The sequence below is a fragment of the Acanthisitta chloris genome, unplaced genomic scaffold (genome assembly GCF_000695815.1).
Source record: "Acanthisitta chloris isolate BGI_N310 unplaced genomic scaffold, ASM69581v1 scaffold12234, whole genome shotgun sequence".
NCBI classification, from domain to species: Eukaryota; Metazoa; Chordata; class Aves; order Passeriformes; family Acanthisittidae; genus Acanthisitta; species Acanthisitta chloris.
Window position 1 is genome coordinate 5,856 of NW_008671025.1, and position 26,863 is coordinate 32,718.

The 26,863-nt window shown below is 47.2% G+C and overlaps 1 protein-coding gene across 1 annotated transcript in view; it reads left to right on the forward strand.

The window, feature by feature from the left end:
* Positions 1–2,360: 2,360 nt before the first annotated feature.
* LOC103801515 (gamma-aminobutyric acid receptor subunit alpha-3-like) overlaps positions 2,361–26,863 on the forward strand; it is a gene marked incomplete at its 3' end in the record, with an annotated part of 47,917 nt that continues 23,414 nt past the window's right edge. The window contains exons 1-2 of the mRNA XM_009073931.1: positions 2,361–2,449; positions 6,640–6,761. Coding sequence (XP_009072179.1) covers positions 2,361–2,449; positions 6,640–6,761 — 211 coding nt within the window. The remainder of the gene's footprint in view (positions 2,450–6,639; positions 6,762–26,863) is intronic.

A 26,863-nucleotide genomic window follows, 5' to 3' on the forward strand; every position in this document is an offset into this window, starting at 1 on the left:
TTGGTGCATAATCTCTCCCACCCATGGGCTTACCAAAGCTGATAAAGATGGTCCAAAATGTTCTAGAGGAGTCAGGACAGTTTCTGCAGAGCCAGGAGGCATCTGCTGAAAATCCAAAGTGTCCTTGTTTGTATGGATATCCTTGGTCAAAAACTGCTGGCAGTGCAAATTCTGCCAAAACAAACCATTTCTTGAAATCAGCAGTTGAATGGGAAAGTGTTGATTTCAATGAAAATTTTCTAGGGTCATGTGGGGAGGGAAGAGGGAAGGCAAAAATGGTTCTTTTTTTCTTTTTTTTTTTTCTTTTGGTTAGTGTTTGAAATTACCTTAAGAAAAAGAAATCAATTAATTCCTGTAGTATAATATGCAAGTTGAAGTGAAATGAAAGGGAAAAGTGGAAAGGAAATCTGTTGAGCTGCTTATTGAAGGAGCTCTGAATTTGCCTCATAAGAAACATCAACATTTTAGCTGTCCTTGTTGTGATTTGGAATGAGTCTCCCCAAAATGTTGGAATTTCCCACAGAACAGATGTTCAGCCTGTTAATTTGTGCTTCATCAGTAAATACTTGAATTTCCAAGATTGTGTCTTCTCAGCTGGAAGGCAGCAGGAGACAGAAGAGCCATCCCAAATCAGGGCTTTTCTCACCAGAGGTGTAGGTGTGCCCATGCCAGAGGCTCTTGCAGCCTCCTTCGGTGTGAAGGCTGTGCTTCCTTAGGTAGTGTCCAGGTAGCATCCTGCTTAATTAAAGCCTGAGCTCATTGGACCTAAATTAATCCATGCATTGATATTTGCAAGGATTTAAAGTGAGTGATGGAGAGGAAGACAGAGGTAACTAGGGCCCAATGCTGTCTTTTTCCTGTGCTTGCCATTAGTGAATCTCTTGCCAGGCCAGAAGCTGGGGTGGGTGGTAAGGGCTGGTAGTGTCTGGCTCTTGCCTTCTGCCTACCTCGCAGCTCATGTCCTCCTAGAACTAAAAAGCAAGGATTAGGCATGCCAGCCAGGAAGACTGTAGGGCTAAAATGCTGTGGGAAGAGCAGGGGTAGCTAATTGCAGAATTGTGACATCATGCGTGACCCAGCCTGGCCTTGTCCCTCTTCCTGTCATCTGTGGCAGGGGTAGCCACATACACATAGATGGCATATGTGATCTCCAGGTGTTTCTGTCCTGCTTGGCTGAGCTCCCTGCTCCCTCTGCATGGGATTTCTGCTGGGGGTTCCTGTCTCCCATGTCCCTGCTTCTTCACCCTCCCCCTTCATCCCAGGGCACCCTCTGCTAGCTGAGAATTGCCATTAAAGTGCCAGGGTTTGGCTTTTAACCCAGTATCTCCTTCAGTGTTGGAGGGAGCTGCCTGAGGCTCTGCAGTGTTGGTGCCTATTGAGTATGGAAATCCAGAGGTCAGATTTGGCTGGCAACAGCATCTTGCCCTGGTTTCTGCATCCTGTAATTGAAGTGAGCCTTCACTGATGGCTCTGGGGGCTCACACTGTCCGGTTGTGCCTGACTGCCACAGTGCTGAGCCTCTGCTGGGCTGAGTCCCCTGCATGCCAGACATGAGGTGTTGTGATGGGGAGACGTCACGACAAGCTGTATTTATACAGGCTGTTGCTTGGCAGTGCTGTTCCAAGGTGCATCAGCATAATGAGATACATAAAAGGGGAAGGCAGTTAAATGTGCAATAACATCACAATAAAAATAAAACTGAGCACTAATGAAAAATCTGAGCACACTAAGTATAGTACAGTAAAACATTCCCATCACCTTTAGCCTCAGTGCCCAAACTTAATAATAATTTTCTGGCAGTGTCATTACCAGAATTAAATGAGGGTCTAACCGTCTATAAAAAGATGTTTGGAAAAAGGTGGGTCTTGTGACTTTGCAAGTGGTTCTGCTGTTTCAGTGTCTCCAAGATAGTACAGGTACCAGGGCAGCTGGGAACCAGTGCAAGGGGCAGATGGTGACTACAGGGTGATGTGGAGGAAGGCATGATTGGAAGAAGAACCAGTGCGGTCATTTTGGAAGTGGAGCTATGTACTTGTTGCCAGGTGCTGAAGCACCTGGGGAGCTGCTGGGTCTGCTGTAAAGGTGGGTTGAGGGTTTGTGTGTGCTTGGCTCTGACCCCATGCTGCGACTTCCCCAAGGCCAGCAGTGCTCCAGGGAATGCTGCTGCCTTTGATCCCTGGAGAGGTTTCTGGGACTTCAAATACAGGACCCCAGAAATACTGTCTGCTGGCTAACATGAATGAACTGCTGTGAAAAACAGAAGTAACTGAACTGCTTTTCCCTAGTAAATGAAATCTCTTTTCTCTCCTCTCCCTGGCAGGTTTTGGAGGCTCGCTTGCCAGTCGCTGCTTGCTGACGCCATGGCGCTGAGGCTCCCAGGAATGGGGTCCATCTTTCTCCTTAGCCTTGGAGTCCTAGTCCTGCTTTTGGCTCTCCCTGCTGATGCTGGGTAAGGTGGTGAGTGCTGAGGCTGTTGGCCAAGGCTGCAGCCCTCTTGCTGATCTTAGATAACCTGGGGTCAGTACCTGCCTGAAGTAGTCCAGGGCAACGCACTAAAAAGTGTCTCTGCTGTGTTTGACCCTCCCATTGTCCCCATTCACCTGGGGACTGTTCAGTCCCTTGTGGTTGGCATGAGCATTATTTGAGGCGCTCTCACTAAGGACAGTTGTCAGCATTTTTTGCAACAAAACCTATATTCAGATTTGGCCTCTGCTCAATTCATTCTGGGCAAGGACTTGGCTTGCGTGAGTTGTAACCTGGAAGAGAGATTCCCCCCACCTCACTTAATTTTTTAAGACTGTTTTAAAGAAAAGAAAATTAATCTGCTTCAGCTGTTTGGATGTTTATGGTATAACAACCCATGGGCAGCACACCTGATCTGCTGTAGCACTGGGGGTCTCTGCCAGCCCTGGCTGGGCATGCTGCTCTCCTCTTGCCTAGGTTGGTGTCCCAGGCCCTGGAGGCTCTGGCTGTCCTGGCACAGAGAGCACTGCCACCAGCCTCACCTTCCCAGCCTCTGGGAGTTGCCAGGAGAAGAAGAAAGCCTGTTAGTCCATGACAGACTCTGCAGCTCTCCTTTGCATCCTGCTGGAGCCTTTGCTGAAGCTTGGTGAGTTCAGGGAGCCCTTCGAGGCAGGAAGGCAGAGATGCCACCAACACAACCCACCAGCTGTGGGGAGGGAGGAGCTCTGCACAGAGGGAGAGAAATGCAAATAATACATGACTTCTATAAAACATTTAGAAAAGCCTTCAGAGTGCCAGGTATGGACACTGAAATGCTGTCTTGAGTTACAAGTCCAGCAGTGATCAAGCATCTTCATGCATGAAAATATGTCAGTGCTGCCACTCCTCTGGCACTCACATGCCTCTCTTGCCCGGTCCTGCCCATGCTTCTTTGCCTGCTTGAATCTGACTTTGCAGATGCATCCTGAGTGTGTCTTGCCCTGTAGATGCTGACTCTGACCTGGCTGCTTAGGCAGAGATAGCCCTGGGCACTGGCCTCCTGCCCCTCTTCCAGCTGCTGGGGCCTGTCCCCATCCCCATGATGGCTGTGGGAGGTGTCAGCAGCCCCTGTGCCTGCAGCCCTGCCTTCGCCCTCCTCACTGCTGCCCTTTTTCTTCCCATCACATATTCACCAAAGCTGCTGCCACTGCTCCCCTTGCTGCCTGCCACGTGGGATATTGGTCACAGGAGGATTTGTTTCCCAATTTGTGTGTGAGGGGACCCTTGTGCAGAGGTTAGTGTGCTGATGTGTCACAGCTCTCCAGAGAGCATGTGCACAGGTGGCAAGGTAATGACTTTTCCTCAAGCCTATCCTAATTAAATTTGCTGTAAACCTCTGTCATCCCTGCCTAAAGGACTTTAATTATTTTAAAACCTTGATCCCCATTCCTTTTTGCCGTTCCTTTATGCCTTGCTAAAGGGCAGCTTTAGCTTTACGTTAAGGTTAGGTGAGCCAGCTCAGACCTTGGCTGGACTGGGGAATTAGCCCAAATCAGGTGCAGGCAGAGATGCTGCTGTCTCTTCCCTGCCTCCACCTTCTGTCATCCTGCCTACATTGCTCTTTCCCCAGTGCCTCCTGAGTGAATCCCACATTGCTCACGTTGAAGTCAAACCCTCAAATGTCAGGCTAAGTAAAACAGCTTTGAAATTTGTAAACTCATTTTTCCCATCACCGTGGAGCCTCCGCCAGGAGTTCCTTCACAAAAATCTGTCCTCTTGCTCCTTATATTATGGGTAATTTTAAAAGATAGCTTATAAAACATTAATGAATGAGCTTTCATGAGCATGCTAGCTATTCATGAGTTATAGATGGTTATATACTCATCAGCAGACACTGGTACAGATTGCTTTTAACCGTGGTATCTATTGAAATCTGGTACAATTGAAACCCCACTAATTACAGTAGGCATTTGTTAAATTTCTCAAAATTCTACCTGCAGGGAGTTCAAGTCCAGACAAAAAACCAAAACCAGTGTTTTGATTCAAATGGGAAGTCTTGAAGCCGCTGATGCAGTTTGTAATGTCAGGGGTATTTTGATGTTTTAGATCTGACAGGTTGCATTAAAGCTGGGCCAGGTGTTATCTTGACCATGCCTCACCCCCCATACTCTATGGGAACTGCAGTTTAAGCACTGTGTTACCCTCATGGGGCTCCTGTAGGCTGAGATTCATGGCTTGACCACTTCTCCCATCATAGCAGGCATTGGTTTGCTAAAAAAAAGAGGCCAAGTGGTGTTCTAGGAGGTGGGATACAATCCCCAGAAAAGTGAACCTCAGCACTTGAAATGCTATTTCCCAGAGTGTTTGGTCATCTATGCCAATGAAAATTAACGTCAAAATTGCCCAAAATGGAATATTTCAATTAGCTGCAGCATACTAAGTAGTATTGATTCAGCCTGACTCTAAAAATACCCATACCTGGTTCTCAATTTTTCCTCTTTTGCTAGAAAATAGTTTTTGCTCTTCTTTTATCTTACAGAGTTTGTATTTTCAAACCAGCTCTGCCACTTGTCACCGTACTGACCCTTCACAGTGTGTTTACAAATGGGCCAGTAGTGTCAGGGTAACTAGTCTAACTAGATGGGATGCAGCAGGATTAAGCTTTGAACTCCTTAAATGACATTCCTTTTTCAGATTTATTCTTTTTCCCTCCCTTCTTGATGCATGCTTAAAGCAGTGGCTGCACACAGCAACTGGAGTAAAAGGAAATAAGGCTGGGCTGGGGAAGGAAAGGGGCAAAAATGTTAGCAAGCAACAATTTAGGGGCTTCCCTTCCCCCAACTGTTGGGAGCAGGACAGTGCTTCAGAGGGTCATAGATGCCATCCCTGGTAATTCCACCCATGACTTGTAACACCAGCATCTCTCTAGTTTGTGATGTGCATGGTCTTCATCTTGGCAGTGCTCCGCAGTTACTTACCTCTCCAGTTAGGGCCTTGGGGCTGATTTGCCATGTGGTTCTGCCCTGCTCCTGAACGGCTCCTGGAGCTGCTTCTGAGGATCTGTCTGCTCCAGCAGCCTCTTCTCCCCTGCCTGGCTGGGCTTTCTCAGCCATCCTGCTGCCTCTCTGTGCCTCTTGATCTTTTTTTTGGCCTCAGTGGTCTCTCTCTTGTTTCCTTTTCCATCTTCCTTACAATCTTCTCATCGCTATAGATTTTTCTTTTGGCTTTCTGTTACTTAATCTTCTGCCTTTCCATTTGTTTTTGTCCTAACAGCTATTTCTGCTGGGGAAAGATGTGCTTGAAACCACCACGCTGGTACTCTGTGGTCTGAAATCTCTTTTAGAGGCAGCAGGTTTCAGGAGGACTCACAGGCTCCTTTTCTGTTGAAAGGGAGACACAAAATGCAAATGTATTAGTTGAGCCCCTTGTGTCTGCAAAACTGCATTGAAGATTTTGTTTAGTGCGATGATCTTTTTTTGAGACATTTACTACTTGTTTTATTCCAGCTGGGATAGAAAATGCTCTGAGGATATCATTTTGTCTGGGGGCTTCCAGGCTTTTTGTGTTGAGCAGAGATGGGAACGTGAAAACTCATTTGTTTTTATAAACAGGGAGAGTTCAACAAACAGCAGAAATGGTTCTTGAAGTGTTTTAATGATGGATTCAGGCTTCAAGCCTGCTTTACTGAATTCCTGCTTTTCTGTCTCCCTTCCCTCTTCCCAGGGGCAGAGAACTTTGAAATGGCTTAATATGGTAAATCACTGGCATCATTTACATGCTGCCTGTAAGGAGATACTGGCACTTGAATAGCTGAACTTCCCACAGCCTCTGTTCATAAAATGCCCGTTCCTAGCGGCAGGAGAGGGATACTGGGGCAGGGGAAGGCTCCCTGAAAAAATAGGGCTTCTAAACCACTACCCATGGTGCTGGTGCCTCTGAGCATGGAAAGGTGGGGAGGGGGCAGTGGGGATGCCTCAGCAGTGAGGTCTGCGGTGGCAGAAGCCAGAGGGGAGTTGATTTCAGATGTCCTGTGGGGAGTCCTGCAAACACATCACTTTATCAACAGGTGTGCCCCATCCTGCAGTTCAGGCTGGAGCAGGAACCAACATCCCTTTATTCCCAGTAACTGTTCAGAGCATGTAGAGAGTAGGTTTTACTTCTGATGGTCTTTTCATCTCTTTCCCCACCCTGTGCCAGGCTTTCTCAGAAGCATGTTTCAGACGTCGTTGATGACAGCAAAGATAACATCACCATTTTCACCCGCATCTTGGACAGGCTGTTGGATGGATACGACAACCGCCTGAGACCTGGACTTGGAGGTCAGTTGGGTGGAGAGATGATGCTTCTCACAGCTGTGTAGCTTTAGAAATGAGCGACTGCACAGATAACTTTTTAATAAGTCTGGTGTTGTCACGAGAGAGTTCAGTGCCAGAACCAGTCTGTGGCTGGGTTCCCCATTTTGAGTGCTATTCTGTTGTTTGATATTCTCTGGGATAAGAGGTGTGGGTTTGCATGCTGTGGGCACCTGTGACAGTACAGTGACAGGCCTGTAGATGGAGCAGCTGTGGATGCACTTACTGCTGCTATTTTATGGGCATTACTGTTTCAGAAATGCTGATACATTCAGAAACAAAAGACATTGAGGTGCTGGAGTGTGTCCAGAGAAGGGCAGCAGAGCTGAAGAAGGGTCTAGGGCACAAGTCTGAGGAGGAGAGGCTGGGGGAGGCTTAGCCTGGAGAAAAGGGGGACCTTATCACTCTCTACAACTGCATGAAAGGAGGTTGTAGCCATTGGGAGGTCAGTCTCTTCTTCCAGGTAACAAGTGACAGGACAAGAGGAAATGGCCTCAAGTTGCACCACGGGAGGTTTGCATTGGATATTATTTAAAAAATCTTCACTGAAAGGATTGTCAGGCACTGGAAAAGGCTGCCCAGGGCAGTGGTGGAGTCACCATCCCTGGTAGTGTTCAAAACACATTTGGACGTGGCACCTGGAGACATGGTTTAGTGATCAACATGGGTATGGGTATGGGTTGACAGTTGGACCCGATGATCTAAAAGGTCCTTTCCAACCTGAACAATTCTATGATTCTGTACTACCAGTCTGCAGGACCTTCAGCTTGTGTTGGTGTTGCTTTTTAGTCAGTGTGCTTTGCTACACAGCCTCTATCTTGACATATTCTCAGTTATTGACTATGTAGCTGTCACCTGGCAAGCTCTTCACCATGTACTGTACTGGGCAGTCACCTGGGCTAGACTGCCTACTGAGCTGAGTTTAACACCACTGCCATTATTGCTGCTGCTGCTGCTGAGGTTCTCTCCAAGCACCTACTGTTATTTAAGGTGCTTCAGAGAGCAAAATCATGTTAGTCACCTTCCCATCTAATGCTTATGGCACACAGTGTGATGTAAGGAGGCAGAAGAAATGGGGAGATGTGTGGGGAAGGCAGACATAAGATTTTGTGGTGAGATGAGGGAGACATGGGCCTGGGTGGTTTCTTGGTGTGTCCTTGCTGTGGCAGAGACGACCCCTCTCAGGTGCTCATGATGGTGTGCTATGAGGGCCACTGAGGGGAATTCCTGCCCTGCTCTGAGCTCTCCTGCTTGGCTGCAAACGTGTGCTGTTGGACCAGAATTTCCACCCAAAGCTGGAGTCACTGTGTCCACTCCCGTTTTCTGAAAGTCTAGCTGCCAAGAGAGATTGGGAACGAGCTTTCCAGAGCTCTTGCATACTGATGGGGGCTCTGGTGTTACGGTCCTAGCCTGGAATTTCACCCTCTGCTCCTCAGAGCAGCCCTGTTGTCGCTTCCCAGTCACATGTCCACCTCTGTCACGGCCCTCTGCCCAGCACCTGTCCAGGTGTACTTTGATCCCAAGCAGAGCCCATGTAAAACCCATGGAAGAAGGATTTCTTCAGTGAGCATCCTTGTGTCTAATGTGCTGCTACACTGCAGGGCACAGACAGGAAAGGGTTACTGTGTCTGCATAAGCAATCCATCAGTTTTAATTGCTTTTGTTGCTTGTTTCTTTCCCCCAGAATTAACTGTGGTCCCACTAATAGCTTTGCTCCCTCAAGTCTCCCTGATGGCTGTATTGATTTAACTGAAACAAGCTCTGAAAGGGGACTGAGGGGGCATTTCTGTTCACTGTAGACTTGGTTGCAAACAACCCCATGCGAAGTATTAACGAGAGGACTCCCAGGAGCCCCTTGCTGGCAAAGTTAAAACCTATCTTGGAACATCTTTGCTCTATTGCTTTAGATCCTTTAATAATGTGCTTAACATAATAAATTGCCTTTGCCTGAACCAGCTGTTGCATGTTTAAGAATGTTTTCACATCTGGTTTCCCCTGGTGAACCACCTCTGGACCCAGATGGGAGGTTTTGACAATGGCGACAGGTTTTGGGGCTTTTGACTGGCAATGAGCTGTCCTCAGTATGTGTGTATGGGGCAGACTGGTGAACCAGGTTCTCCCTACTTTTAGCAGGACCTGTTTTCCCCAAGGCTGAGCTCTGGGAGGTCTCTCAGGGCTATAATCAGGAAGAGCACTAGAGGAAAAGACCTTTCCCACTGCTGCTGGTGCCTAGAGAAGCAGAAGTGGTCCTGCTGCAGCCTCCAGACCGAGGGGTTAATGAAAGAGCCTGGGGTAATAGTCAGCAAGAGATGGGCTCCTGCTGTCCAAGGTTGTATGAGATCTGTGGAAGCCATTGCTTTGCTTCAAATTAGCAGCTGTGCTGCTGGGTGACTTGGTGACTGACAAGGTACATTGGTTTTCCTGTGTGACAGCACTGGGGAGTCCCTGTAGACAGAACCAGCACTGGCTCTCCCCGTTTCCCTCAGGAATACCTTCCACTTACAATTCTGAAGATGTCAGGTAAGAGCATCCATTTCTACCATACAGTCTTGCTTTGGTGTCCGTGGAAAGGGCAGGCGTGGTGGTATCGTGTCCACACACAGGCTAATGGAAAGATGGACTGGCCTGAATTGTTAGTAACCTGTGGGAAGCAGGACATGCAGGCTCCCTTCTTGGCTTTTTTCCATGCTCTATATGAGACAGATCCCTCCGCAAATGGTTGGGATACGAAGGGCTGAGTGGGGTGCAGGGCTGCAGCACCTCTCAGGGCTGCACAGTGCTGTGTACCTGTCCCCCACATTTGGCAGAGCCTCTTCCTGTGCACTGGGAACTGAGCAGTATTTGTTTAGACTTCAGGAAGAGAGACTATGTAAGCAACAGAGTGTTAAAGTGGTGACTTCTCCCCTCAAGATAGCCTCTTTGTATTTATTTTCTTATCCCCTCTGTTTTCACCATCTGCTGCCACCCACTCTAATGGCTCCCATGCCAGAGCTCCTCTTCCTACCAGGATGCTGCAGACACAAACTGAAGTAAAACAGTGCTGAGGCTGCTTGGGAGTTCCCAGTGCTCCCAGGTGAGGGTAGTTTTGGGCCCTGCTGCTCCTCCTACCCCCAGACAGGAGGCATTCTGTCCAGTCAGGAGTCTGTGCTGTCTTGAGGCAAGGAGAGGTGGCTTAGAAGAGGTAAGAAGTGAAGGCGGAAGGTGGCTGTCAGACCCTCCTTCTACAGTAACACCCTGTAGCACTGGGGACATGACCATTGGTGTCACAGTGAAGTCTTCTGTGGCTGGTATGAGGTTTCCTCCTGTCTCTGCCAGCTGAGCCAAGGCTAGATTCCTCTTAGGAACAGAGCTAGGTCTTTTGTTTGGCCTCATGACCACTGAAAGACAGTCTGGGCTTGGGGAAGGGTTGGCTGCATAAATAGATCATGTTATAGGACTCAGGGTGGGGGAGGAAAGGAAGGAGCTATCAGCAAACCTGTGTTTCCCCTGAGAAAACACAGGGCAGATTGGTTATTAAGTCAGAAGAGGAACAGAAATTGACCCCGAGGGGATGGAGACATCTGTTGTCATGGCCAACCTTGTAGGATAAGAAAGTGTCTCACCAAGAGAGCTTCTATGGGCAGCACTGGCCTCTGCTCCTGGTCTGGAGCTGTGCAATCACACAAATCTCTGCCCAGCCCCAAGGGGCTACAGTGGGAAGCATCTATTTATAACTCTCAGGTTGCTGGAGCTCCCTGCAGAGCTGGCATGCAGAGAGGTCTTGGTTATGCATCTGGATCTTACCTTGCTTTCAAGAGTAGTTGAGTTATGTGGCCAGGAGAAGGAGGTAGAACTGGATGACAAAGGGAGAGACATCATATACCCAAAAAGAAGAGATGCTCAAGGAGAGGGATGTGAGTGATGGAACTGTGAGTGAGCCTCCTAGAGTGACTGATGCACAAAACTACCCTGTGTATCCTTGTGCTGTGAAGAGTGGTTGAAGTTCTTCAATCCTTACATGGCCAGCATGAAGTCCCTCACAGTGACCATGAAGTGGGATGCGGTGATTGGGTGGTTTGAGGGCAGGTGAATGCTCCCTGTGCAGCTGTACCTCCTGTACCTTATTTCCTAACTGATTAAATTTTGGCCCATTGTCCTGCAACTGAAACACAGCCTGAGGAGGAGCAGGGGGAACATTTCCAGGCTTTTCTTTCTTTACAGCCTCAAGAATCCTTTTAATATGCTTTGGCAATGCAAGGGTATCAGGGAGCACCTTACTGCTCAGGGAAGTGGCACATGGGGCCTTTTCATATTGCAAACCAGGGCAGGGGTTTCTTTTAGCTCAGCCAGAGACTGCCTGCTTCACAGGAACAGGGATGTTATTGGGGTGCTGTTTGGTGTAAGGATGAGGAACACATCTGGAGCAGTGGTGGATGAAGTCTCTATATTGGGTGGCTGTGAAGCCTGCATTTCAGAAAACTGTCATTCTTTCCCAGGGGGACAAGATTTTGCCCTAAGGAAGAGAAGGAGAGAGTAGGCTGTTCAGTTTTCTAAAAGATGAGTTGTAAACTTTCTAGATAAGCTGATTTCTCCGATTGCAATTAAAAAGTAATTTGTACCATGTTAAGCAGCGCTAGTCCAGGATCGATAGCTGTTATCCCTCCTGGAGGCAGCATTGCTTACAAGGTAACTCATGGTATTTCCTTGAAGCTTCTACAGTGTGTCTCTGGAGTCCCTAAATGGCTGACTCAGCCAGCTTGAGGGGTGGTAGCTGAGGAGCATCCTGCCAGTCTGAGTCTGCACAATGGGCATCTGGACAGCTGAGGTTTAGGAGCTTACTGAAGTGTTCATGGGGTTTACCCTGACCAGCAAACACGGGCATCTGGATTAAAGCAATTAAATTCCCTGGGCTGAACAAGGCACTTGACCCCTTTGGTTTCTTCTTCCTTGGGGACAGAGCATGGCACCCGTGTCCTCAGAGCTGGCAGCAAGTGGGTCCTGTACAGACTGAGGGGAAGTTCCAGTTTGTACCTTCACAACTGGGACAAAGAGAGTGAAAGCAACCCAGGATGCTCTTCCTCATCTCTGCTGCATTGCTCTTTGTGGCTTGGTGTCAGCATTTCCCTGCCCACATTGGACTCAGTGCAGATGCCCTTGTGCTTGAGCAGGTTTCAGTGCAGTCAGGGTCTGCTCCTCACAATAGGATTCAAATCAGGGATGCCCAGCGTGGGTCTGTGGTGACTTTTATCTGGCCTTACTATGTCAGCTCTGTCTTGCTAATGGTTTTGATCTCTAGCCACCTGTTCATACTTATCCTGCTGTTGTATTCCCTTTATTCTTTTGTATGTGAAGTGCTCCTCAGTTAGAGGAGTTCTTGTCTCTTCTTTCTGCAGTGCAGTGTTCTTCCTGCTTTTTTAATGATGGAGTAGTTTGGCAGGATGACTTCTGAGCAAGTGAGAAACATCTGTATTCCTGTCTTGCCACCTGTATTGCACTAATTCAAGTGCTGATGGCCAAGAGGTTTTGGACCTTGATTCAGAGCAGCTCCTTTTAGGTTGAGACACTCCTGGGAGATAGTTGATGTGTTACACCTCAGTGCATCTTTCATTTTGTCCTCACCTCCTGCATGTGAGGGCTTAACTGTTACTGTGTGAGCCTTAAGGCAGAGAGGCTGAAATAGTCAGAATAATTAAGTTAGAGAACTGCCTTCTCCTGAAAGTACAGTGCTCTCCCAAGATAAAATAGTGAGGCCTTATCTGCCTGGCAAGATCCAAGTAGAAGGGCAGTGACAGTAACCTACCACAGTAGTAGAAGTTGTTCAGTTCTCCAGATGGAAGTTTACAGACCTTTATTTCCTAAAATCTGGATGAAATGTTGAAATTGTCCTTTTCTTCTGTTGGTAGGTTGCAAATCCCAGGGGAAGGGACCCTTGCAAGCTCTTTGGGTGCATGTAAAGTTGCTGCATGCAGCAGCCCAGCTTTGGGGTGCTCAAGGGCAGGCAGAAGGATGGAGGCAGGTCTGTTCCTGGTCTCTGGGAAAAAACACTGGGCACTGCCTGTGCTTGTGGGAACACCTGAGTGGTGGTGGCAGAATCCTGCTGCAGTGTGTCCCACTCCCTGTTGCAGCAGAGCTGGTCCCTGGGTGTCCAGGGAGACAGGCCTTGGGCTGGCCTTGGGCCCTTCTGTAGTTTTTTCACCTGTGCGTGCTGAAGCTGCCATAAACATTATCTAGATTTGCTATTTGTGCAAGAGAAACGTTAGATGACAAACCCAGTGGTGCTTTGTGGTTTGTTAAAACTTCTAGGGTTTTAGGACTCTGTTTAATCTGTTTTCCTGTATGAATGTTTCACTTCTCCTAACTTCTCATCTTTTCTCTCAGATCTGACTTCATGCCTTGTATTGATTACTCCAGGGAGGAACTTGATCCTTTCTTAGAAAAAAAAGTCCATGTCTTATCTCAGATTTTTGTCTTTGTCTGAGATTCCTTGATGAGTTTTAATTTGAAGCTGAGGCATTGCCTGAACAGCATTTCCTTCTGTTTACCTTTCTGGGCAATGGGGACTCTGCTCTGTCTCATCAAACTTCTGAAGTTAAGATCTGTGAACAAATTAAAAAAAGGTTGTCTTCCCCTTGGGTGCAGCCCTCCAAAGGCAGCTTTGCCATGGATTTGTACAGCCCTGGTGCTCTCCTCTCTCATGCAGAAATCCCAGTTGTGTTGCTGTCTAAACCCAGGGAGAGGAAGCTCTGTGTGAAAAGGCATGCACACATCAGAAGGCAAACGAGGAACATGGGCTTGACAGCTGTGCCTAAGGGTGAAAGTCTTCTCTTAAATAAGTTATGAATGTGCTTAGGGCAACAAGCCTGTATCAAAGCTTCAGGGATATCACAAACACTCTGGAGGGGTCAGGAACCCATTGTGAAAAGAGATTGATAGATTTTGGTGTGAAACATCACCTGGGCTTCAGGTCAGCACGAGGTCCTTTGGAGGCATCTCACAGCTGCCTGTGCCACTGCAGTGCCATGGGAGGGAGTGGACCACCGTTGTGGGTCCCTGTCCAGCCACCCTCCGTGGGGAGCTGTGTGGCCAACATCCATCACCAGCTATTCTTGTGCTGCACACTCCTGAGCTCTTCAGAGGGGCCCAAGCAAGGCCTCAGGCTGCCAGGAATGTGGAGGGGAAGGTATTTCTCATGCTCCTTTGGATGCCTCTTTTTAGCTGGTGCCTTCATTTGCTCTCTATGTTTCCAAGGAGGAGCCTGCCCCAAGCTGCTGACCCTGCCATGTACCCACATATGTAGGCAAGAAGATTTTTCCCAAAGGGTGAGAAGTTTTTCTTGGAAAGTAAATCCATCTGGAGGAGTTTTTGCCCCAGTAATTTGTACTGGAGTAACATCTCAGAGCTTCAGTGCTAGATCAGACACCTGCAGTGAACCAGTGTGAACCCCTGCCCAAGGGGAGGCTAGTGAGTGCGTGTCTGAGATGGGATGACACTATTTGTTTATAATGACTTTGAAAGGGGATAGCTGATGTTTCAGCATGTTAAACATATGCTAGATGGTTTTAAGAACATTAGTAGATGATGCTATAGATGGCTATAAACTGCTTGCAAGGATGTCTTTATTGATCTGTTGGACTGTGGCAGCTACTCATTTATTAGACTTTCCATTCGTTTAGTCCCATGTAAAGGATTTATAATGTGCCTTTGATATGGATTGTGAAATCAGATTTTTTTTATTGGGTATTATAGAGTTTAAAAACAACTTTAAATAGTTTATTCTGGGAAGCTAGTGGTGAAACAACTGGTCCAATATTGAGGAAACAGCAGTTATTTTATTCGCTGAGCTAGAGAATAAAATGTTTGCAGCAGTTTGTGTAGTAATCCAGAGGCACTGATTATGTCTGATGAGGCAAAGTCATTGATCGTGTTGGTGGTGAATTTCAACCCTGATCCATCTGGAAGAAGCAATCAAATTGCATTTATCTGAGCCCCCTGTGAAGGGGGGATTAATGCTGCTGATTCAGACCTGTTAGCTTGTTAATGCCATTCCATTTATTTAAAGGTTATTGTTTGATTAAATAAAAATATTGGAGTGTTTATGAGGCTTTGGAAGACGCATGGGGCTTTGCGGAGTGAGCTGCTGCAGGACTTGGAGGCTAAACTGTGCAGGGTTCCTTAACCAAATGCTAGTAAAAGTCAGAGGGAAATAGCCTATTGCCGTAAAAGGCGAAACTCTCACTGGGTCTGGTGGGGCAGGAATTTCATGTAATGATTTCTTTGTCTGTGTGTACTAACCTGTAGCTTACCTTCAAAATCTGCCTCTGAAAGATATACAGCTAATGTTTATTTAAAAAACCAAAACAGAGTGTTTGTGGAGTAGTGGCAATTGTAGGTACAGAGTATAGCCTGGAGAGAGTTTCTAATCTGCAATTTGCATTGTAAGAAAAGGACACCCCGTTCACTTTACCTTCTGAAAGAATACAATTTAAACCAAACCGTTGAGAACAGCAGGCATAGAAAATGCATATGATTTATTTTTTCCCCCAAACCTGCTGGAAAATCCTGTCGATGGCAAAGTTCAGACTGAGTCAGTGGATGGAACAATTCATGACTGGAGCGGAATAAATTGTGTCTGAAAATTCAAGATGCTATTTCAGCATTGCAAAAGTTGTTTCAGATGGCTCTTGTTTGGAAGGATCAGTTCTGATAAAAGTAATTTTGTTGAGAAAAGGATCTGAGGACCATTAAAGAAAACCAAAACCACAGGCCTTTGCTGTGTACAGTGCCAGAGGCTCTGCATAAGGCTTACTTCATCCTTCTGAATTCTTGTCGAGGAAGTTGTTTGTATCCATACAGGCCAGATCAGACATTTTGCTCTCCTGCATTGCTACTTACTCACCTGAAGACGTATTTCCCGAGAGCTGTGGATGTCACTTTAGCCAGTTAAGGCCGTTGTTCTTCAAAAAAAATTAAGGTGCACACTCTTTTCCGCAAGTGTTTTCTGTAAAGGGTCTATGCATGGTGAGAACTGAAGTAAGGCTTTAGTGCATGAAAGATTAGAACTCTTCCCTTTGGAGAGATGCACCTGGTCTTGCCTGAGAATTTGAAAAAGAATTTGAAAAAGTTTTCCTAGAAAAGGGTCTTGTTTGCTTTCATGAGGAGGCGTTAAAGAACAAAAGCATGAAATCTCCTTTCTTCTTTCCTGATCAATCTAGGCATCATTATGAGAGAAGCTTTCTGATAGCTTCTCTTTGTCATGTAATGTTAATACCATTAAGTCCACTTTGGCAAGGAAAGTGATGTATAATTAATTTACATATCAGTAGAGTGGATGTTATTTTTATACAAAAGGGAAGGGTTTTAGCTGCAGAAGGCATTGTGGTGGGCATGGCCATGCTGCAGATGGGACTCTCCTCTCGAGCATCCCCCCACCAGCAGTGATACGGGACCCCGAGGTCTGGGCTGGGACAGTTTCCCTGTGTGTGTCCCTGTGTGCATACACCTCCGGTGTGTGCCAGCTGCCAGCCAGAAAAGGGACTGAATCTAATAAATAAGAGGAGAACCAGGTGGGGCAAGGGTGATGTTAGGAGTATGCAAGTGACTTTAAACATCTGCAGAGCAAGTTGGTTGAGCCAGCTGAAAGTATCTTTAAGCCTCCGTCTCCATCCACTGGTTTTGTTGGTTTGGGTTTTTTAAAGCCTTAGTGCCATTGGAATCATTATTATTTTGATGCAGAATGCATTAAAAAGGGAAAAGCAAAAAAATCCAAACCCTATCCGGACTGATTTGTTCCCAGAAAGATGTTCAATTTTGTATGTATAATTGAAAGGGGCTAAATATAGCTGTATTAATATTTATGGGCCTTATGCTGGAGTCAATACAAGAGTTGCTGTTCAAGGCAATTAAGCTTTACCTTTTCACATGTAGGATTTCAGCATTTGGAGATGACATTAGTGGTGTGACCTGCATCCAAGAGAGAAAAAACTAAAAGCATGCCATTATCGGTCGAATATGATACCCTGTATTTAATGCTGTTTGCTGACAGGCAGTTTGTCTCCAGTGAGGGTGATCTTGGGAGCAGGACTGCTATCTTAATAGGGGGGAAATCAGAGAAATCAGCAGTCTTGAAGGCTTGCTGGAGAGCTGTCTCTATAGTTGATGCTGTGTTTTGGGAGGAACAGAGTGACTAGACTATCTCATGACATCAGAAAGTGAGGATTGCCCACCTCTGCTGCATCAGTAGCTGCTGGGGATAAGGGGAAAATGCTTATGGTTGCACTTCACGGGCTCCATTTATCTTCATACCACCTACACCCCGAAGCTGGGACGTGGAAAATGTCACTCTTAGGAGCTTGAGAGCAGAAGTGCACAGGGCAGGGAAGGCTGTTCGTGCCCTATTCCAGGGCCTGGGCTATCTGTATGTGTCTGCAGGGCTAGTCACAACCTTCATGTCATTAAAGCGCAGGGAAAGCAAATCCTGTCCAGAGATCTGAGCTGCTGTAGGGAGCGTGTGCACAGGGAATTAGGTCGAGGCTGTAACGATGAAAACAAGTCAGTTTGCGTTAATAACAAAGGCGAAATGATGATGTGCTTGATTTCTAAAGCACTGCCTTTCAAGAGAAGGGGATCACTAGGATAACATGACAAGAGTCCTGGCGGTGGTTGAATAGCCCTGCATTGCTGCTTTTTGCAAGCTGCAGCTCCTCACCGCTCTAGTTAACAAAGAGCTGTTAGTGGATGTAAAATCTCTCCCTGATAGGGACTGTCTGACTCGTGCCTTTTTACAAAATTTGATCAATGTGACAGGTTTTTCCTTTCTTCCTTCTGTGCTCTAATAACTGCCTTTGGGAAGGAGGACTGCAGTAAGGACCCCAACAGAGGTTGGGGTCACTCTGAAACTTCCCCAGGGAGCAAGGAGTTAAACTGCCCTCCCCAGGGCCACAGATGGAAGTTGTATTAAGTGAGGGTGAGCTTGGTGCTCATCCCTTGTCCTAGGACTCACAAATTTTGAGTGGGTGTGTTTCAGTTCCTTCACTGGTGTGTTTTGGTAGCTGGGAGCCTTTAACCTGCTTCAGTAAGCACTGGGGGGGTGTTCTGTCAAGGTTTTCATTAGCTGTGGCTGTTGGAGCACAGTAGCTGCTTAAACAAGGAGGGAAAACCAGAAATCAAATGGCACACCCATGGAGGTAGAAATGGTGGCCACGCTCGTAGTGGTTTCAAATGAGTTTTCAGCTCCAAATTGCCCTTTTGAATTCAGCCTCTGCTCTGGGGATTCGCTCTGGGTGACGCTGACCCCAGCAGACTGGTATTTCCAATTACAGATGACATTATCCTTGTGCAAAGGTGCCGGCTTGATAGCAAAGGGGTGTTCCTTGGTGTGCCTGTGGGTGAGCCAGCACAGGGTTGAGTCCCACCTCGTCTCTATTCCCAAACAAGGGCAAGCCAAACTATATATTAAGGAACAACGAAATTGCACCAGTTAAATTTAAAAATCTCATTTAGCTAAAGCAGTGCAAGTGCCCATGAATATTTATCTGATGTTATGGAAGCATGTGGACTCCCACCTACTTTATTAAATTGATTTTCAATAAAAATGCAAGTGGAAGACATTTGATTAATGGCTGGTGGGACGGAACAATTAATGTGAAGTCTGGAGTCAGCAAGAAGTGTCCCCTGAGCCCACATGTCCCTGCTCAAGGCTGGGCTAAGAAAATGTTTCTAAACTTCTCCGAGGGACATTAGCAATGTTTGCCATGTGATTTTCAGGATGGGGTGAGCAGGAGCTGCTGTGTTGCTGCTGTTTGGCTGGTGCTTGGTTTTGCTGAGGGCTGGTGTCCTGACCTTGAAGCTGGCATGTGGCTTTTGCTCCCAGTGCTCTGCCTTTTCCTCTGCTTTTCACACCCCTCCAAGCAGGCTGCACCTGAGAATTAAGCGCAGCAGTAAGCTTCAGTGATCATGTCAGGTTTGAGTGAGGCTCCCTGGGCCTTTGCATTTAAACATGCCTGGGATTAGCTCTATCAGCCTCCAGATCTGCTCAGCTCCTACCAATTTACCTGCTCAGATTTGTCTCCTGAAGGAAGGCAATTTGAAGCTGTAATGTTACAGCTCTATTAAAGATCTCTAGTGTGGTTTCCCACCGGGACCCTTCCAGGGCTTGTACTGCCTCTTCCCGAGGAGCTGTCGGGAGCTGGAATGGGAGATGCTGATCATGGTGCCAGTGAGGGTGATGGATGCTGTGGTACCTGGGGTCCCACTGAGCAGGGGAGCCTGGACATCCGTGCAGGGGCCTCCCTGCCCTGGAGGGCAGCAGAGTCCTGGGGGCTGCCTGCAGCCTGAAATAGAAACTCTCCCTGGGGGTCTGGCGAAAAATCTTTGGAAGCTGCCGTGGGTGGGATATTACATCTCCCTTTCTCTGCAGGGGTTTCCTGAGACAGAGGCGTATGTTTCTGGGATGTGATGGTTAGGCAAGAGCTGTGTGGGAGCAGGGACATGCAGCATGCTTTGGTGTGGCAGGGAAGGCAGAGGTTAGGCAGGCAGATGTCTCCATCTCAGCATGCCTCGGCTCCACACCCATGGAGCCCAGAGAGATATCACACCGCTGTGAACCACTGAAACAGGGGTGCCCAACTGGCACCAGATAACACTTGGGGCATAAATCCTTCCTCCAGCCATGGGGGGAGCCTCGTGAACAGCCTTCTGTGCTGGGGAACAGGATCAGAGCTCTGGTGTGTTCATCCCTTCCAGAGGGCACGTGGCACCCAGCAGGATGCAGCCAGATGGCACAGGGAAAGCATCCATGGGCAGAGACTGTGCAGATGCTCCTGATGCTGCCTTCCAGGATGGTGGTCTCTGTTTTGCAGTACTTTGGGATTTTCTCTGCATCTAAATGTATAGTGAGGCCCATGAAGGCTCTCTGCCTATAGGAGAAGTGGGGTCCCCAGGCAGTGCCCGTGCCAGCAGGCAAGGAATGGGTGCCAGTAATTTTGGCATGTGCTGAATTGCTTGGGCACTCCCCTGCTGTACTTGCATGACTGAGGATCTGGCCATGGGCAAGAGTGATGGGAACAGAAAGGAATTAAAAAAAGGGGAGCAGGTGCTGGCTAATACATATGTGGCAGAAAATGAGAGGAGAGTTCTGGTTGCAAACAGAAGCTGAGAAAAGGCAGATTGGCAGGCAGCATATTTCTGGAGACAGCTTTCTCCTCTGTAGACTGAGTCACCTAAGAAACGTGTCAATAAAACACACTTGCAGGCACTGTCTCTAATAAATATATATTTAAGAGAGACATTTCTTCAAAACTGCTAGGAGATGTCGAATTCTGAAGGGATGGCATGAAAAATGACATCTCCAGTGGAAGCAGAGAGTTGCCATGGGAACTGGAACGCTTTGAACACATCACTAAAACAAGAAAACATTTTCCCCAGCAAAGGAAATTAAAAATTACATACATCTGGAGGCATCTGCCCTCTGCTTGTCTCTGATGGGAATATCAGAGTATCATGCAGCATATCATAATTCATGTAGTGGGCAGGACTGACAATTCCATATTGGTTGCTGAGTTCTTGTGAATAACTGTGATAAAGCCTTCCTGGCCTTGGGACAGGCAATGCTGGTGTCTGAACTGTGCTGGGGAGCTGGAGATTTAGAGCTGTAAAGGAATTTCCTCTAAAATGGTTTTGCTCACTTGGGAATAAAACAACAGCCTGAATGAACAACAAAGCCCATCTCACCACTCCACTGCTCCCTGAGTGTGCTGGCTCTGCTTAGCACCCAGGGTCTTCCCTGGGAGGCATGGGGAAGGCAGGTGAGAGGGCATGAGATGGAGGGGCATGGTGCATGTTTGGGCACTTACCTTGTGCTCTGGATACTCTCTATCCATGCAAGTCTGGGACAGCAAACCTAGGAGGAATTATTTGCACATGGAAGTCTGTGCATTTCTTTCTTTCCTTTCTTTTCCAGTGTATTTCTGTGCTTTCTTTTCCAATGCCTTTCTCAGTGTGCGGCAGCCCTGTGTGCAGAGGTGGCACAAGGTGAGCCCAGCCAGGGAGGAGATCTTGTCGTGCCGTATGACAGCACTCCAGCATCAGGGGAAATGCTAAATTGACCAGTACAAGGCAGTGTGAATTAAATAAGTTTATTTGTACAATGTATTGGCATTGCTGAAAAGAAAATGAGCACTGACCATGCAGCCCAGTGACCTGTGAATGATGGGGGAGAGACAGCTTGGTGAAGAGCTGGGCTCTGGCACTGCTCAGCAGCCACACAGGCAGAGACCATGTTGAGGTAAATAAAGAACGGCAAGTGTTTGTCTGCATTGCCCTGAGAGTGGAGGTGAAGGATGCCAGAAGCATCACCAGAGGCACACTGTCTGAGGAGCTGATTAAGTTCTCTGCTAAAGGAAATGCCAGCCAGGAGCTAATGGATAAGGGAACCAGAGTGCAAATTACTGTGTTGCTCCCTGCTATGGTATTCTCGTATCTTTGTCTCAGTACCTGGCATTGGCCTCAGGGGACAGGCTTGAGAATTAAATGGGCCCTTCCTCTGAGCTGTACTGCAAGCCCCAGGAGTCACTTTTTCATAGGTTGTTTTTTTTTTTCTACCTTTTTTTTGTACACTACAGTCCATCATGTGGTTTGGCAATCCTCAATCTGCAGAGCAACCTGAAACAAGACATAGCCAGAGGCATGGGAAGGCAGCGCTGGGGCTAAAAGGCAGACAGGGAGACTTAGGCACAGCAGAACTGCATTCATTGCATGCTCAGTGCCATGGGGCAGGGAGCGGTAGTGGTGGGGCTGGAGCTCAGAGCTCAGCCAGCAAACCTTGTGCACTTGATTGAGACATCTTGTTTATTCTTTCTCCCTCTGCAATGGCATAAAATTAATGCCATGCAATGCAGTGTGTCTCATTTGATTTGATACTGTGTTCAGTTTTACAAGAAAGATACTGAGGTGCTGGAGCATGTCCTGAGAATGATGGAGGCTGGAGCTGGGGAAGGGTCTGGAGTCCATGTCTGGTGAGGAGCAGCTGAGGGTGTTTAGTCTGGAGAAGGAGGCTTAGGGAGACCTTATCACTCTCTACAACTACTTGAAAGCAGGTTGTAGTCAGGTGGAGATCAATCTTTTCCCCTAGATAACCAGCAAAGATGAGAGGAAAGGGAAGGTGCAGGTTGAATATTAGGTAAAATTTCTTCACTGAGTTGTCAAGCACTGATACAGGCTGCCTAGAGAAGTGGTGAAGTTACCGTACCTGGAAGCATTGAAAAAACACATGGATGTGGCACTTGAGGACATGGTTTAGTGGTTTGCCTGGTGGTGGTACTAAGTTGGCGATTGGACTTAATGATCTTGCAGGTCTTTTCCAACCTTAATGATTCTATGATTCTGTGGTTTTTGTAGCATTTCCTGTTTGCTTTCTGTCTTTCCAATCTTTGCAGTTGTTTTCTGCGTATCAACGATTATCAGGTTGGCAATAGCAGCTTTGTATTGCACCTCTGTGCTTATCTTTTTCTGCCTTGAACTTTGACGAATTACAGAGTTCAGTAGCTGCTTTACAAATGCTAAGGATGTTACTGGCACGATCTGAAGTTTTTGCAGCTCCTCTTCAAGCAACTATGGCTTGTTGGGAGGTGATGATTTCTGTTAAAGAAAAACTTGATGAGAATGAGTTAACAAAAGGTGCAGTGTTTTTAGGAAAGAGAGTAAGTGAAAAACTGCCAGGGCCAGTCTGCAAGCTCCCTGAGAAAGAAGCTTCAGGTCCGTGCAGGTTCTGGATAGGCCTGGTCTAATGAGGTGACTCTCCCAGCTCAGATGAGTATGTGTGAAAGGATATAGCAAAGGCAGGAGCTCCATGGCTGCTTTATTCTGGTGCATCATCTCTCCTCTGTTTGCAACCTCAGCCCCAGCACTCAGGCATGGAACCTGCTGCAGTCTTTCCCTGAGGGTGACTGTTCACCAGGGTTCCTTGATGTGGTCAACAAGAACATTGTCATTGACCCCTAAAGAGGAAAATCAACTGAAGGTAAGTTCATGAAGGCAGGCCCAAACCAAAACACAGGTGTTTTGCAGGTGACATGGAGTGGTTTACCTAATGCTGAGATACCAGTCTGGCATTTTTGCCCTTGTCTTATTGCTCCCTCCAATGCATATAGCTATGCAGGCATTCTGCAGGACTGTGGCCTGCAAAATTCTCCTGGCCTTGTTTTGCTAGGGCCACAGCTGTGTGTACCAGCTGGCAACACAATGTTGTCTGAATGCTGTTCCCCTGTCCACAGGGACTGGCAGGGATTCCCTTTCCTGAGTGCCTCTGGCTTAGCCATCAAGGACAGGCTTTCATACTGAACATGTTAAATTATGCATGCTAATTTATATTCACACATTTTCTCATTGTATTTATAATATATAACAAACATGTTTATGTAGCATCTCTCTTCCATTACCACAGGGTCTCAAAGCACTGTAGAACCTCTAAAAGTATGCTCATACATTCCTATTCCTCCTCTGTCTTTATGGCATCCGAGGGTGTCCTAAGTCCTTAAAATAGTAACAACAGTAGCTTTGTTCGTTCTGTCTTAGTTCTGTCTGTAGCAAAAATAGCACAACTAATTTGTAGTCTCTGTTTGTAGTCTGTATGTGTGAGAATGAGGGGTATGTGTAAAGCCTCCATGACTGCACTGCCTCCAGCAGTTGCTGCTTCCGACTCTTTCTTCTATTCCGCCTGGACTTGATGTTTATCAATAACTTGCACCACATCCTGATTCTAACCTCTGGATGTGTACTTTATGTCACTTAATGCAGTGATAAGATTATGTGCATGTGGGTGCCTGCACAGGGCAATGGGGGAAGCTAAATTAAACTACATGAGCCAAGTGCATGGTTCTTTTGAGTCTTGTGATAGGTTTTTAGCTGGGGCTCCTAATGGTATAAGGCTTATCACATCCATCTTTCTGCCTTTTGTCTTCTAAAAGCTTTTGAGCCTGTAGGCTGATCGGAACAAAACCTGACAGAAAGGTAGATAGATATCTTGGAGATTTTAAGTCCCTGCAAGATTTGTGGAATTATGCAGCTGAGTGGAAAAAGACCCAAAGTAGAGAGAGGTAACTAGGTGGGATCAATTGGTTTGAGGCATCAGAAAAACAGGGAGGAGAAGCTGATCTGTGGGAAGCAGGGTTTATTGGCTCCACTGCTGGTAAAGCAGCTTCTCTCCTAGGCTGTTCTGGTGGATAGAGTTCTAACCTGCACGTGCCACTCTTGACAAACGTGAGAAGACACCTTTCTCCAGCATGGGAGGGTGTGAAATCCCTATAGCACCTTCTACAGCAACACGCAGACTTACCCACCATGCCAGCTGTGTCTGGAGCCTGTTTATCCATTGAGACAAAGGGTCAGTGCAGTGTGCTCAATGCAGGGGGGCCAGACTAGAAAACTGGGCTCCCCTGTGCTGTTATTCCTGTGGAAGTGCTAGGAAGGGAGTGCAGTTTCTCACCCAAAAGGGACAAGCAGATGCCCTGTGTGCTTCTTGGCACTGACACTGGCTCCCAGCTCGCTGGGAAACAAGGAGGTACAAGGTATGTCTGACTCCTCTGCTTCAAGCAGTAGTTGTGCCTGGATCCAAACTCCGTAACCAACATGTTGTGTAGGTGTAGAGAGAGCTCAGACCTGGGCCAGAGCCATGAGCACATGTACAGCAAATTTGCAGACTCCTTAGGGATTTTTCTTCCAAGAATTGAGCTGATCTTCCCTATATAACCCAAGGAGTATGCGCCCCAGGGATCATCCAGGAATTAGACATCCACCTAGGCATGACAGTATGCCATAAATCCTAGACAAGCCATACTCAGGGGTCACTTCATGGTCCTGCATCTAGTTCCTGCAGAGGACACTGGATGCAGCCATGTTCTAATACTGCATCTGCAGCATGCTGTGTGAGGCAGAGAATAAATCTCTTCATCGCATCAGCTCTCTGTGGCTCTTCTATGAGAGGGAGCCAGGGCAGCAGACTGTCTTTCTGAGGATTTGACAGGCATCATCTCACTTCATCGGCACTGAAGAATCGAGCACATGTAATTGTAGACCATGCTGATCTCTCTCATCATGTGTGAGTGGTTTTGTTGTTGGCTGTCTCTTGAGAGAGCCCCTGAAATTCTTGTGAACCTCTTGCTCTCCCTGTGCCAAAATATCCAAGTTGAGGGGGGAAAGGAGAGAAGCACAGCTGGAAGTGACACCACATGTGTATCTGTGTTTACAGATTGGATGACTTCTCTGTAGTCTGGCTGGAGGACATGCAATTGTAGACACTGATGTGCCATCACACCCGAGAGAAGGTAGTAATTAATCACCATGGCTCACAGAGCAGCAACTTGGGAACTGGCTGTACAGCAAATGCTGGCAATTCCAAGGGATTTGAGCAGTAGCAATGGGTGAAAAGATGCCTTGGCACCCCAGAATGAGGAGAACTGGCTTGATGCCTTCATGGTGAGCAGCAGATAGCCTTGTTTCCAGTGTACATGTGATGCCTTTTTGATCATAACCCTGCAGAAGTCGCCAGGAGCATAACTGATGGGGTCAGGTCTGTTACCCAGTTACCCAGTTATTTCAGCTTTATGAGTGAGACAAGGCAACCACTTCTGGAATCAAGCAAATAGCCAAGCAAAATTGCATTAGATGAATAGCTCATGACATGGCAGAGCTAGATAAGGATCTGACTGAAAGGTCTTGTTGGCAATCCCCTGCAGGCTTTTACTCACCCCTTCTTTTGCTAAGACATTTGTTTCAGATGTTTATATTGTTTCTTTCCTTACTGTGTGGTTTATTCTGCAGAGTACAAATTTCCCTGTGCTCAATCCTTGGCTGACCCCACTTCGCAGTTGATAAAACATCCTGTCATCTTTAACCATGTTGTCCCGGGTGGGAGCATGAGGCTAAGGCCAGCCTTCATCAATGGGGCCTTGGGCATCCTCATCTTTATGCTCTTTAGAGAGGAGCAGATGCCATCAGAGGCTGTGAGGTCTGTGTGTGCTGACCTACCTGTGGGATTACCCTACCCCCATAGACAAAACAGGGCCAGTGGGATCTCGGCTGCATCTTGATGCTTCTGCCCAAGTGAGTTTTCCTAGAGATGTGTTGGTATTTTAGGTAGTTCAGGGGATTAAAGCTGCTGCTGCTGTTAGCTCTGTCTGGTCTGTGAAGGACTGGGCCAGCTGCCAGCCTTCCTGGTGACACTCTTGGCCCTGCTTGCTGCCATTCAGCAGTGACTTCTGTCAGCTGTGTGGTGTGCTGCCCAAAGCCTTTGCTTCTTACTGATTGCCACTGTTTTAACTGTACATAATTCTATATATGGAGGCAGTTACAGTTCATTCCTCTGTAAGAAAGGCTGCTGACAGGACCGAGACACCCTGCATATGTTCTTGCTGCTGCTTCTGAGAAGACAAATATGTACAGACTGTTGTCCACTTTTGAGAAAGATGCCCAGGTGGAATGTCTGTGATAGGAGACTTGGCTTTCACTTCTGAGTAAGTAATTTAATATTCAAGGATGCTGAGGCACTGCAACAGCCAAGCAACATCTGAAAAGATGTATGTTTGCTTTGGGACTGGGAGTTTGAAGAAGTTGTCCATGACCTCTCTCTGTATTGTCTAAGATCCTCAAGTCGCAACCAGTTGAGGAGAGAGAAGGGGTGGTGCTGAGACCTGCCCACATCTCTGCACTCCAGCTCTGCTCTGCCTTTCGCAGAAGCTGGAGGAAACGCTGGTACCTTCTTGGGTTTTTTGCTGTCTGTTCCCCAGCCAAGCACAGCCTCTGCTCCCAGGATACCTTGTGGGGAAGCATCTCAGGTGTAGTAGGGATGTTTGTGGTCCTGACATTAGTGATAGTTCATGCTGCTTCATGACTTTGTGTGACAGGAGCTCTCTCAATGTCCTTGGAGTCAGCTTTAACCCCTGGCTGGGATGGACAAGCCCAGGAGGCATTAACAGCACTGCAGGGATGTTCACTGAAATGTTTCCTTCTCTGCTGCTATTTCTGAGCTCCCTAGGAAAAAAAAAAATTACAAAATGCAAGGAAAGCAACTCTAATGTATGTGGGAGTCTTACTAGCCC